At 57.1% G+C, this 13,110-nt stretch overlaps 1 protein-coding gene across 2 annotated transcripts in view; it reads right to left on the minus strand.

Moving 5' to 3' along the window:
• Positions 1-13,110, minus strand: part of RAMP1 (receptor activity modifying protein 1) — a 48,244-nt gene that overhangs the window by 26,690 nt on the left and 8,444 nt on the right. The window contains exons 2-3 of one of the 2 annotated variants that reach the window (XM_060151721.1): positions 4,482-4,620; positions 3,513-3,809 (exon numbers count right to left, since the gene is read on the minus strand). In XM_060151721.1, the coding sequence (XP_060007704.1) occupies positions 3,533-3,809; positions 4,482-4,620 (416 nt within the window). In that variant the 3' untranslated portion in view covers positions 3,513-3,532. Of the gene's footprint in view, positions 1-3,512; positions 3,810-4,481; positions 4,621-13,110 lie in introns of those variants that run through there. The other variant, XM_060151722.1, reaches the window with a different exon arrangement.

Here is a 13,110-nt window from a genome sequence, read left to right on the forward strand (position 1 = left end):
ATCTGCACAAGGTCATTCACTTCAACGCTATCTGAAATTGGAGACTACTGGGAAAACCTAAATGCCTCTTCACAGGAAAGCGATGGAAACACTGTGCATGGTGGAGTATATTATCCAGCTGTAAAAATGAATGGGAACATTCTCTGTGCACTGATAAGGGCTGATGTCCAGGATATACTTCTCAGTGAAAAAAGAAAACGCCAAGTGCAAAAAGAATATCTATAGTGTAGTATAAGAATATCTGTAGTATAGTATAGTATATTTATAGTGTAGTATGAGAATATCTATAGTATATCATCGTACAGTATGGTATAAAGATATCTATAGTATAGTATAAGAATATCTATATTATGGTATAGTACAGATAAGAGTATTGATAGCATAGTGTAGTATAAGGATATCTATAGTAAAAGACTATCTAGAGTATAGTACAGTACAGTATAGTAGAAGGCAATCTATGGAATAGTATAGGATAGGAATATCTGTAGTACAGTATAGTATATTAGGTTGGCCAAAAGGGTCTTCTGGTTTTTTTTCTGTAAGATGGCTCTAGTAGCACTTAGTTGTCTTTAACGTCATTGGAAACAATTGTGTTAGATTGTATGTGACAGCTGTCATATCAGGGTGCATTTAAAAAAAGACGTCAAATTGGTGAATTTTTGTGTAGCCATTTTAATATTGAAGATGGAAGAGAACAGCAACATTTTCGGCAAAAAAGGTAAAAATGCGACTGAAATGCACAAAAAGATTTGTGCAGTGTATGGAGAAGGTGCTGTGACTGATCGAACGTGTCAAAAGTGGTTTGCGAAGTTTCGTTCTGGAGATTTCTCACCGGACAATGCTTCACGGTCGGGTAGACCAACTGAAGTTGATAACGAGCAAATTGAAACATTAGTTGAGAACAATCACCGTTATACCACGCTGGAGACAGCCGACACACTCGAAATATACAAATCAAGCGCTGAAAGTCACCTGCACCAGCTTGGTTATGTTCATCGCTTTGATGTTTGGGTTCCACATAAGTTAAACGAAAAAGACCTTCTTGACCGTATTTCCGCATGCGATTCTCTGCTTAAATGTAACGAAAACGTTGTTTTTAAAACAAATTGTGATGGGCGATGAAAAGTGGATACCGTACAATAACGTGGAACGGAAGAGATCGTGGGGCAAGCGAAATAAACCACCACCAACCACACCAAAGGCCGGTCTTCATCCAAAGAAGGTGATGTTGTATATATGGTGGAATTGGAAGGGAGTCCGCTATTATGAGCTCCTTCTGGAAAACCAAACGATTAATTCCAACAAGTACTGCTCCCAATTAGACCAACTGGACACAGTACTCACGAAAAGCATCCGGAATTAGTCAACAGAAAACGGATAATCTTCCAGCAGGATAACACAAGACCGCATGTTTCTTTGATGACCAGGCAAAAGCTGTTACAGCTTGGCTGGGAAGTTCTAATTCATCCAGCATATTCACCACACGTTGCACCTTCAGATTTCCATTTATTTCAGTCTTTACAAAATTCTCTTAATGGAAAAAATGTCAATTCCCTGGAAGACTGTAAAAGGCACCTGGAAAAGTTCTTTGTCCAAAAAGATAAAAAGTTTTGGGAAGACGGAATTATGAAGTTGCCTGAAAAATGGCAGAAGGTAGTGGAACAAAAGGGTGAATACGTTGTTCAATACAGTTCTTGGTGAAAATGAAAAATGTGGCTTTTATTTTTACTTAAAAACTGAAGGCACTTTTTGGCCAACCCAATACTTCATGTAAGAAAGAAGAGGATATAAGGAAAACAATATGTCCACCTGCCCATTTGTACAAAGGAATACAAGGAGGAAAAACCGGAAGCTAATGAGACTAGCACCCACAGGGAGTGGGTGGGAATGGGGTGAAAAGGATGGAGAAATGCGGTGGGGGGAAATGACACTTCTCGGAAGCTACCTTTGAGGACAGCTCTGACTCAGAGCCCCAGCGTGATGGGCAGTTCTCTGCCTCAACCTGCCCAAGCTTTAGTTCCCAGTTACTCAACCAAACACCAACCCAGGTGTTGCTGGGGCAGTGCTGAGATGTGGTTCACCTCTACAACTGGTTGGCTTTAAGTAGAGGGATCCTCCCTGATCATGGGGTGGGCTTCAGCCTCCAGTTGAAAGGCCTTAAGAGCAAGTTAAGAAATTCTGCCTCAAGGCTGCAGCCTTGGCTCCGCCCAAGAGCCTCCAGCCTCAGCCTGCTCCGCAGATTTGAACTTGACACACCCATGATCGTAAGCCAGTTCCTTGAAATAAGTATCGTTATATATAGCTTTTCCCTACCCCAAGGTTAAAGGGGGGTTCTCCCGTGTTATTTTTCTTCTTGTGCTTGGGTGGTCTCACTGGTCACATCTAAATCCCTGGTAGGAATATATGTGTATGTTTATCTTGGCTTTTGAGCCTCATTCTTTAATCAAAGGAACCGGGGCTCCTTGGAAAAATGGCTGATTCCAGGGCTGGGGCAGAAAATGCACAAAACGAGCCTGGAGACTCTCATGGTGCCAGAAAGTAAGGAACGGCCCCCAAAGGATGCGGGGTGCGGGGGGGTGTCAAGAGAACACAAAAGCCAATTTGAAGGTGCTGTAACTGCCAAAGCTGGGACAATTTAAGGACCCTTGTGATGGTGTTGGACCCACCCAGCTAATCCACATAACCCCCCACCTCAGGGGCACGTGGTCAGCAGCCTTAGTTCCATCTGCAACTTACCTCCCCGTCACCGTGTACTGTAACATATTCCCAGGTCCCAGGATTAGGATGTGGTCACCTCTAGGGGCTGTTATTCTGCTGACCACAGACCCCGGGGCTGGCTGGCCCCAGCCGATTTGCCGAGATGCTCTCAGGATGAGGACTTCTGCTTCTTCCTCCCACAATTATCTTGATTTTCTTTTTAAATAAAGACATTTCCTAGCAACCTCACCTCCACCCCCGGCTTCTATTTTCAGCTGTATCACCACACGGCTCAGCTCGGATGATGGCAAACTCTGGGGCCCGGGTGATAATGACTCCTGTTTGCACTCTAAGCGGAGTCGGAAACCGTCTGCGGTGGCTTCGTTTCCAGTAACATGTCACTACTGCTTCGTTCAGAACGTCACTTGCCAATTGCGTTACCTCTTCTGCGAGGCCACCTGTTTGGAATCTGTCTACACAAATCACTTGCTCAGAGCTGGGGTCGGGGTCGGGGGCGGGGGCATGTTGTTCCCCAGGGACCCTCGTGGTGTTTTCTCTGCATCATAATAACGTGCACTCTTTAATTTAAACACGAATCACTCAGCGGAGGCAGAAAGCCAATTAGCCTCAAGAACAGGCTCTGCTGATTTTGAACATCCTGCCCCCCCACCCCCGCCCCGGCCCCGCTTTGATTTCTAACCCCGCCCCCCTTTGATTTCTAACTCATGACTGATTTCTCAGCTCAGAAAAGGAGACCCTGAAGTCTGGGAAGAGGCAGCGAAGAAGGAGGAGGGTGAGGAAACCCCACCTGGCCCGGCGCCCGCTCGGCCTCTGCTCAGACCCTGGAGGGCCGTGCGGGTTCCATGTTAATTGCAGGGGCAGGAAGCCAGCATCCCCGCGCCCAGCTCCTGTGTGTCCTGCGCTGTGCTGTAAACCGAGGTGCAGGTCTTTGTACAGAGGACATCGGAGCCCAGGCTGGAAACCCACAGCACTCTGCGGACCCTGCTCGCCTGGTAGGTCGGCCGCCCACCTGTGATCTCGGCATCTGGAGGTTATTTCTCTTTGCCTTTCCTCGCCCACTGGAGCCCTCTGATGCTCCCGGGCCCTGAACGCTGAAGCAGAAACACAACCTGGGACAGCGCCTGCAGACACACCAAGTTATGATCTTTGCTCCAGAAGACGGAGGGGACGGGGCCTGGGCAGGGAGAGACGCCGACCCCGCTGAGCGGCCGAGGGGCCAGAGATGAGCCCTGTGGGGCAGGAAGAAGGACGTCTTGGCAGAAGGACTGAGTCAGGAAGGGGAAGGGGCTCAGCTCGAGCTGGGCCGCCCATGGTTCCAGGAAGCTCCGAGCCCCGAGCAGGCAGGAAGGACAGCCCTGGCCGGACCATGGGGATGGAGGGAAGCTGCGGGTACAGCCCTGCACTCGGGGGCTCCTGTCACAGGGACTCGGCCCGGCCGCTAGACCTTTGCTCCCTGCTCCCGGCCTCCCAGACCGGACAAGGACCAAACGGAACCCTCCGCCCGCCGCCTGCCACGCTGGCGCCCGCCACCCACCGTGACCCCAGGTCGCCGCGCTCAGGCCTCCTCCACCCCACCGTCCACGCTCACCTGGCAGGGGCGCCCTCCTTCGCCCTCACCCTGGACCCAGCCCGTGGCGCATTCACACCCTGGACTTTGGTGAAGAACCGCAACCGAGGCCTTGAGGGAAACCCTCTCACCGGCCCCGCGGCCCCGCCCCCGACACGCCCCCCGACACGCCCCCACGCCGGAGACGCGGACTCACCCGATGGTCTTGCCCCAGTCGCACCACAGTGGCCTCCCGACGGCCTCCATGTCCACCTGGAACTGGGCGAGGCAGAGCTCGTGGAGGAGGGTGCTGAAGGTGGAGTCCTGGCAGGCGGTGGCCATGAAGAGGTGGCTCACTGCAACGACAGCCCCCAGACGACTGTCACCCTCCGGCCTCGCCGGGCCCGCCTGCCCCCACTGTGGGTCAGGGACTCTTATGTCCACAGCCCACATCCATCGGGGCTCCCAGCCCAGGGCCCGCCGGGGAGCCCCGTCTGACTCTGAGGCCACCAGAATGCCCTGGGGTCCCCGTGATCCCTGGAGGGGGCGTCTAGGCTCCAACTGGATCATTTCTTCGCCAGTTGTTTCTGGGCCCAGCAAAGGCCCTGCCTGCTAATAGCGGGTCTGATGATGAGGTCTCCCTGGGCGACAGCGACAGAATGGGGACCGCACTTCCTCTTGTCCGGGGCACAGAGTCTGACTCTCACATACTGTTTCATCCTCACACCACTCCCGACATGGTTCCCAAGGCCTGCCCTTCACTGACATGGAAACTGCGGCTGCGAGAACAGCTTGCTGGGACCGGACCCTGGTCCCTCACCCGCGAGGCCACCAGGCCCCTGCCGGGGAGTGAGGAGGAGCCGCCCGCCCCTCTTCCTCTGGCACCTGTGGGCTGCGCTGCAGCACCCAGCACCAAGCTCACATCCTGTGTCTGGATGTTCACCAGTTAGAAACCACCAGGCAGACACACTGTCACGTGAAATGTTTCTACCCTCCCGCCTTGATGAAGGTACAGTCAGAAATTACAAATGGCCAAGCAGTGCCCTGCACGAAGCAAACTTCACTCATGTCCCCCAAGCCCAAGCCTGGCTCCCGTGGACGCCAGGCAGGTGAGGAAGCTTCTCCACTGGGTCCTCCCCCCGCCAGGCCTCCTCCCCCTCCGCTCTTCAGGCTGAACATCCACTGTCCACCTTCTTGCTGCTCTTTGGGGTGGGGTCGGGGTCCTTGCATTCCCTGCTTGGTCTCTGCCTGCAAGCACCCACCCGCCCCTCAGGCCATGCTGCGTCCTCTGCCTGCAGGGCACCCACCCACCCCCCAGGCCATGCTGCGTCCTCTGCCTGCAGGGCACCCACCCGCCCCCAGGCCATGCTGCGTCCTCTGCCTGCAGGCACCCACCCGCCCCCAGGCCATGCTGCGTCCTCTGCCTGCAGGGCACCCACCCACCCCCCAGGCCATGCTGCGTCCTCTGCCTGCAGGGCACCCACCCGCCCCCAGGCCATGCTGCGTCCTCTGCCTGCAAGCACCCACCCGCCCCTCAGGCCATGCTGCGTCCTCTGCCTGCAGGGCACCCACCCGCCCCCAGGCCATGCTGCGTCCTCTGCCTGCAAGCACCCACCCGCCCCTCAGGCCATGCTGCGTCCTCTGCCTGCAGGGCACCCACCCGCCCCGCCCCGCCGGCAGGCCCTTCCAAATCCCTGGGGGGAGGGGCTGCGCTGGGAATTCTAGGACTCAGGGACATGGGTGGACGGCAAGCTGTCACTTGAGGCGCTCGGGCCTGGTAGGGGTGTGCGCTCAGGTGGGAGCCCCTGGCCCCTCGGACTCCTCCCCCTCCCCCTCTGTCTTCCCAGAGTAAAATGCAGAGGAGCTGGTTCTCCAGTCCCTACAATATTGGGGCGCTGCTCAAAGCTCTTTACGACTACCCTGAGGTGGGGTCCTATGGTGATCATCGCCTTACAGATGGGAACTGGGGATTCGGGGCTCAGAAGCAGGCCCAAGGTCCGAGCACTGGAAGCGGTGTAGACTAGACTGAACCAGCCCTGCCCCCGTCGGGGCCTGCACCCAGCCGACTCCCAGACCGCGAGGCTCGGGCCGGAAGCAGGAAGTGGGGCAGCAGGCCTGACCTGTCCTCTGCTGCAGATCTCGGGGAGGGGGTAGGTGAGGAAGGTGGGGCGTGGCCAGAGGGGTGGTGACGGCAGGGGGCTGGGAAGAGCCATTCTAGTGTGCGACTCTGGGGGCTCAAGAGTTACTGCGTGGGGGGACGAGGCGGGGGGATGGGTAGGTAGGCGGGTGGGGGGATGGGTAAATGGCTGGGTGGGTGGATGGCTGAGCGGCTGGGCAGGTGGACAGGAGGGTAGATGAAGGAGTTCACACACCACAGACGGGGCTCTGACCGGCCCACGGTGGGCAGAACGGAGAGACGAACGGGAAGCTGAAGGCCCGGCCGGGGCAGAGGGGAGGACGGGTTCTCAGAGGAAGCCTGTGGACTTGGGAGAGGGGCAGGTGGACAGTGGTGCTGGTTACAGGTAACAGCGACGGGCTGCCTTAAACAGAAGTGAAGGGCAGGCCGGGCACAGGGGCCCCACACAGGCAGGAAGAGCATGCTCCGTCCCTGCCCCGCCGAGAGTCTGAGGCGAGGGAGCTGGCGGGGGGCCCCGGAGCCTGTGCAGGGCGCTGACCTCCTGCCAGAGCCTGTGCGCCTGGAAGCCGGGCCGAAGTGCACGAGAGCCGTCCCCTCCCGGCACGGCTGGTTCTCAGCACGGCGGGGACTGGTGGCCAGTGACAAGCACGCCGTGTCCGGCAGGGTCGGATACTTGGGGTCGGGGAGGGCTGTGGTCAGAGGGAGCCGCGACAAGGCCTCTCCGCTCTCCCGGGGGACGCGATGGCGGGGGCTCCACACGCCTCCCCAGGATCCCCGTGATGACCCCGCGTCTCTGGATTCCACGTCCCCCGACATGTGACGGGGTGGGAGGCTAACGAGCCCATTTACCTAATTTAAGTGACAGACTCCAGGCTGGACACATCTCGGCAAGGGGGCCAAGCTAACAAAGTGACATTTCCTAGCAGTAAAAGTACAACTCTGTGATTAATTACAAATAAAACCGCAAACGCAGGGAACCCACGGCACATGGAAGTGGAGATGAGACCAGTGGCAGGAGCTGGAAGCAGCCTTGGGCTGCACCTGCCTGCACGCTGAGGTGCCTGCTTCCGCACCGGCCGCCTGGAGGGTCCCACTGTCCTCCAGGCCTGGACAGGCAGGCCGGGGGCCTGGAAGCCGCTCAGATGGGGAGGACCCCCGGGGGTTTAGCTCGAGAAGCCGGGAGTAATGGGGGGGAACGGGGAAGATGAAAGGCTGGCAAGAGGGAAAGCCCTTCAGAGGAGCCCCCAGGAGAGGACGGGGGGCGGGCGCAGGGCTGACCCGCTCTCGACACCCTGGGAAGGGGCGCCCGGCTGGGTGTGAAGGAGTGAGGCCCCCGGGGCGCTCAGGGGGCCAGGGAGGGAGACGCGGGAGCCTCTGAAAGCCCCTGAGTTCACGCCGCTTCCCAACAGCCCGGGTGTGGCCCCCTCAGGGTCCACACGGCGCGCCCGTGCGCCCGAGGGCCAGCCGTGGGGAAGGGGCAGCTCCCCACCCCCGCCCTCTCAGGACACCCCGAGAAAGCCCACCTGCGCCGGGGGTCGCAGGGAGCTCAGGAAGGCTTAGACACAGACTCAGGGAGGAGCTGCAGCCTCATTCTGAAGGTCGGTCGCCCCTCCGTGTGTCCCCCGCCCCTCACTGCTCGTGGCATCCGCTCTGCACTCCCCACCTGGACCGCCCTTCCTGGCAAAGCTCAGGCTCAAATGTCGCCCGTCCTCCTCCCTAAGGTCCCAGCACCCCCCGCCCCACCTCTACATCTAGTGCCTTGTTTAGGGCGGGCGGACGGTTCTTTCTTTTCTCAGAACCGCTTTGCTGTCCTCTCCTCGCCCACTCTTTCTGACTCACGCGGATGTCCTCCCTGGTACCCAGCGGCTCTGCATGTTAATATTTGTCAGGTGAACCAGATGGTGACGCCCAGTTTACCAGTGGACATTCTACGTGGGAGTGGAGCATGGTGTCTCGGACTGTCTCAAGGAGGTTCAGGAAGTGCGGCGGGCTCCCCTTCTGCTCTGCAAGGGCTGGTTTACGGCGAATGAAGATGAACAGCGCATCTCAGGGCACTGGGTGCTCACGACAGAAAGCCATGGGCTGATGTGAGCGCTGGAGGGATCTGATCTAAGGGTGCTGGGTGGCTCCCGAGTCCCTGGAATGTCAGGGAAGCAGGGGCCCACAAGCCCCAGAGTTAGTGCGGGGGGTGGGTGGGGGCCAGAGGCCGAGGGCCTGGTTGGAATGGGTTCCGAGGGACGTGTCCTCAGGCCACAGTCCCCCCTGTGAGGGGGTCCCTCCCTGACGCTCGGGTCGGCCTCTTCCTGCTGCCCCCTCCTCTGGGCTGCACACATCCAGCAGCCACCTGCCCCCGCCCGGCCGGCTCAGGGCCTGGGTGGCCACCCTGCCCTTTGGCCTCAGTGGTCACACTCTAGCCCGCACTGTCTGTGCGCCGCCCTGCCCTGGGCTGGCTGCAGGGCCTGCCCTGTGGCCTTGACCCGGCCTGGCTCTGGGCTGGTCCCTGGGCGGCAGCTCCCACCTCTCTGTGAGCCACTGTCTGTCTCCCGAGGGTGGGACCTCTGCTCCCTGGAAACAGACACCCCTACCCCGCTGCCCCTTCTCTCCTGCCCTGGGGGAGCCCAGAGCCGCTGTTCTCTTTGCCGTCGTTCCTACACCTGGGATGAGGCTGGGCAAGCTGTTTGTGTGAATCTGGAAACCAGTTTCATTTTTAAGTAGAGGAGAATGACACTTAGATTTACAAACAAAAAGAGCCTGATGTGGTTTCTTTCATTGGGAAGAGAGGAAACGTTATGGTTTTAACATGGAATAAAATTGCCCAAAGTTTTAAAACCAGCTGTTTGGGGCCAGATGGGTTCCAATCCTGTGTCACTGCAAATTTAATCATTCATAACTCATGTCTTTAAAAGGCCGAGTGCAAGGCTGCCGGGCGGACAGCAGCGAGTCGAGGCAGGACTTTCCCTGGTGTCTGCATCGTTCAGTCCAGCGAGCCTGGCGGCGCCTCGAGAAACAGCTGGAAAATGTCCCCGACGCGAGGAGAAATGGCAGTGAGATCCCTACGGCCACATGCCTGGGGCCAGAAAGATGGGGCGGCAGCCTCCCCACGGGGGACCTCGGGGCTCTGGGGCATTTGGGTTTTCTAACGAGAGATGAGGGCTCAGAAGTGAGGACCTGATAGGTGTTGTTTCATGCCTGTGCCCTTGGCCTGTGGCCGCACGTCTGCAGGACGGCCCCATCCTGCTGCCACTCGTCCCACCCCAAGTTTGCAGAGATGGAGCCGCAGACTCACACGGTCCTCCCAGGGCTGGGGTGACTGGTGGGAGGTGAGCCGAGGGAAGGGCACCTGCTGGGGGGCCTGCTCGTCAGAGTGACCGGCTGGGGGCTGAATTCAGAGCCCGTGAGCCTCCAGGGCCCCCAGCACACTGCCCACCCCCACCCCCAGGCCAGGCCCAGAGGAGGCCTCGCCACCTCTCGGCCACAGTTTCTTTCTCTGTGAAATGGCAACGTCCCACACCAGGTGGGCAAACAGGCCTGGCTTCCAGAAGACGTGTTCACAGAACCAACCCCACCTCAAGACGAGTGGCCCTCCCTGTGGATTTGCAAACTGAGTGGCCCTTAGCGACTCACAGGAAGTGCGAGCCTGACCCCAGGGCCCAGAGGGGTGATGGGAGGGGGCAGGAGGGGGAGGGGCCAAAGGCACGGGACACTTCTGGAGGTGACGGATATACATGCTCACGGTCTTGGGTCCACGGGGGTGTGTACCTATGCCAGAACCTTCCAAATGCTACACTTTAAACATCCAGTTTATTCTCCGTCAGTTACACCTCAATGAAAACGGTAAATCTGAAGGGCATGTCGAGTGGGTTACCTCTGAGTGGTGTAATCACAGATCTTCTACGTTTTCCACAGGTTAAAAGTATAATTTCTAAAATATTCTCTCTGTATTCTGTCCAGACCTTTTCCTAATAGCTATCGGAAAAATCCTTGCTAGGCATGTTCTTGCTGAATCACTTTTTGCTCACCCAGCTAGGGTCAGCAGGGTGAAAAACACCCACTTCCAGGACTCTCCTGGGTACAGCCACTTGGGAGCCAACTGCCCAGGCAGCTACATGCCTGGCCTGTCACTGAATGCCCCAGAGGATGATGTAAACAGAACTTGGTTTGAACATGTTACCTTCAGCCTTTCTCAGTCTACTCTGGAATAAGAAAACAAAAACCCAAACAACAAAATGAAAAAACAAACTCTGTGTGTCCAGTAAAAACTCCTACTCAACCCTCAAGGCCCAGTGAACCATCACCTCCTCTGCCCTGCTCAGCACAGAGCCCTCTCTGACCGTGCATCGCGCCGTCTTCTAACCCTTGGTTAGCCACCGAGGGGCCTCGGAGACTGCGTCTCCTGCGCACCCAGCGCCGGCCCTCAGCAGGCTTCTGGCTGACGGCACACTCACTGAAGGAGCAGATGTGCTGGGGCACACCGCACTCCTGGCCAGGGACAGCTCTCTTAACTTTCACGGTCTGTTCTGGCTTCTAGAAAGTGCAGAGTGGTTTGGGCCTCAACCTGTCCTCAGCCAGCAACTTGTGAGATGCTTCTCTCTCCTCCCTGCTTAAATACTCTGTTGATTTCACCCCCTTCTGGAGGGTTCTGGGGACTGCGTAATGTGATACCAGGTCATATTTCGGTGCCTCAAGGTGCCTGTGTGTCTGTCAAGAGCCACTGTCTGTCTCCTCTTTGGAAGCGAGTTGGTCTAAATGGATAGGATGCAGATCAGGCTCTAGATGGGTTACACATCAACTGCAAAAGGCCTGCCACTTCCCCTCCCACTGCCACATGCTGGGAAGGCCCCATCGAAGGTGGTGGCAGCTGCAGTTCACGTGGCCAGCTCCTGTCCTAAGCCCTCTACGGGCATCAGCTTATTTAATCCTTGCAAGTAACAAACAGGGCAGGTATTATTCTCTCATTTTACACATGGGGACAGAGGGGCCCTGAGAGGCTAGGTAACCTGCTCAGAGCCACACAGCCCAGGAGTGGTGGAGCTGGGGTGCAACCCCTGGCATGCTCATCTCAGACCACGTGGGAGAGATGCTGAGGGCGGCCACCTCGACGCCAGAGACCCTGAAAGCAGCCCCAAAGGCTATAGATGATCCATGTCTGCTGAGGCTTTGAGGGCCTCGAACCAAGTCACCTCTGCAGGTGGGCTTCCCCAGGGCCACCTCCCCATGAGCGGCCTGGAGGGGTCTCACTGGAGAGGTGGGAGTCCCATGAGATGGATGCCTGGCCGCGTGCAGGCGCCCCGAAGGACATGAGGTCAAGCCAAGAGCCAGCGGCCGAGCTGCCTCCTCCCGGCACCGGGTCCACCTAATCCCAGGGGACCAGCATTTTCTACCTGAGCAGGTACAGCCGACTCAAGCCCACTGCTCCCACTAAAATCACTGGTGTCCTAAAGGAACACGTGGTGCCCTCAGAGGAAAGCAAAAGGATTTTCATGGTTTTAGAAACTAATTTCAACGTCTCACTTGTTAAGGGAGTCTATCTTTGCATGCTTTTCTGACACGCAGATGAATCACTGCACAGCGACTGGAGAAGCACATCCCAGCAACCTTACCGACAGGGGCTGGGCCAAGAGATCCTGGAGACGACCTCTCCAGAGGATGGAGAGCCTGGGGCCCAAGGGAGGAGCTCCCCAGCCCATCTGAGTGCCCATTCCTGCCGCCCGCGAGTCGGGGTCTCCTGAACTGGCTCCATCGGTCACCACGCTCCGTCGTTGGCGGGCCGGAGGGTCCCTGTACCAGCCCCTGAGTGGGTGCCGTGGTCCCTCCAGCATTCCCCACGTGGCCCCTGGGCATCTCCCCACTGCCAGGCTCCGTCACACTGAACTTCCTCTAGAGCGAAAGCCCCTCGGCTTGCCCTGAGCTCTTCCTCTCCCGTCTCTGTTCCAAGGCCCTCTCTCTGCAGGAGGTCAGCTGGTCCAGCTCGCCCCCTGTCCCAGGATGCTCTCCATGCCTGGCAAGAGGAATTCCCGCCCTTGCCACCCTCTGAGCAGCTAGTCAAGGGCTGAGAGAGCGCAGGAAGAGTCCCCTCCTCCCGGCCCAGGGGCCCTTCCACTTCCCCCTCAAGCAGCAACTTGCTCCAATGAAGCCCTCACCTAGAAGATTCTCCTGTCACCTGATTTTCATCCTTGCCGTCAGCCTGCAGACCCACCGTCCCCTTGCTCTGGCCCAGCGATGCTGCTTCCCCTCCTCCCTCCCCTCCTTGAAGTGCCTGCTCTGTGCTGGATGTGGGAGGACCTGTCGATGTGTGCCCTGAATCCACGAGAAAACAGGATGCTAAATGAGATCAAACGCCTAAGTGATGCAGAATAACACCCAAAACGTGGGCAGTGGAGTCAGACAAATGTAAGACCAAAAAATAATAAAGCACAGTACCATCCCTGACACAGTCAAATTCCACCTGGAAAGAAAGAAAGGGCATCCCACACCCAGCAGGACAGCTACCGTCACAAAACCAGGAAAGAACAAGTGCTGGTGAGGATGTGGTGACATTGGAACCCTTGGGCACTGCTGGTGGGAATGGAAAATGGTGCAGCTACTGTGGAAAACAGTAGAGCAGTTCCTCAAAATAGTAAACATAGAACTACCATACGATCCAGCAATTCCACTTCTGGGTATTTACTCAAGAAAATTGAAAACAGGGTCTCTAAGAGATAACTTGCAC

This window comes from Lagenorhynchus albirostris, chromosome 6 (assembly GCF_949774975.1).
Source record: "Lagenorhynchus albirostris chromosome 6, mLagAlb1.1, whole genome shotgun sequence".
NCBI lineage: Eukaryota > Metazoa > Chordata > Mammalia > Artiodactyla > Delphinidae > Lagenorhynchus > Lagenorhynchus albirostris.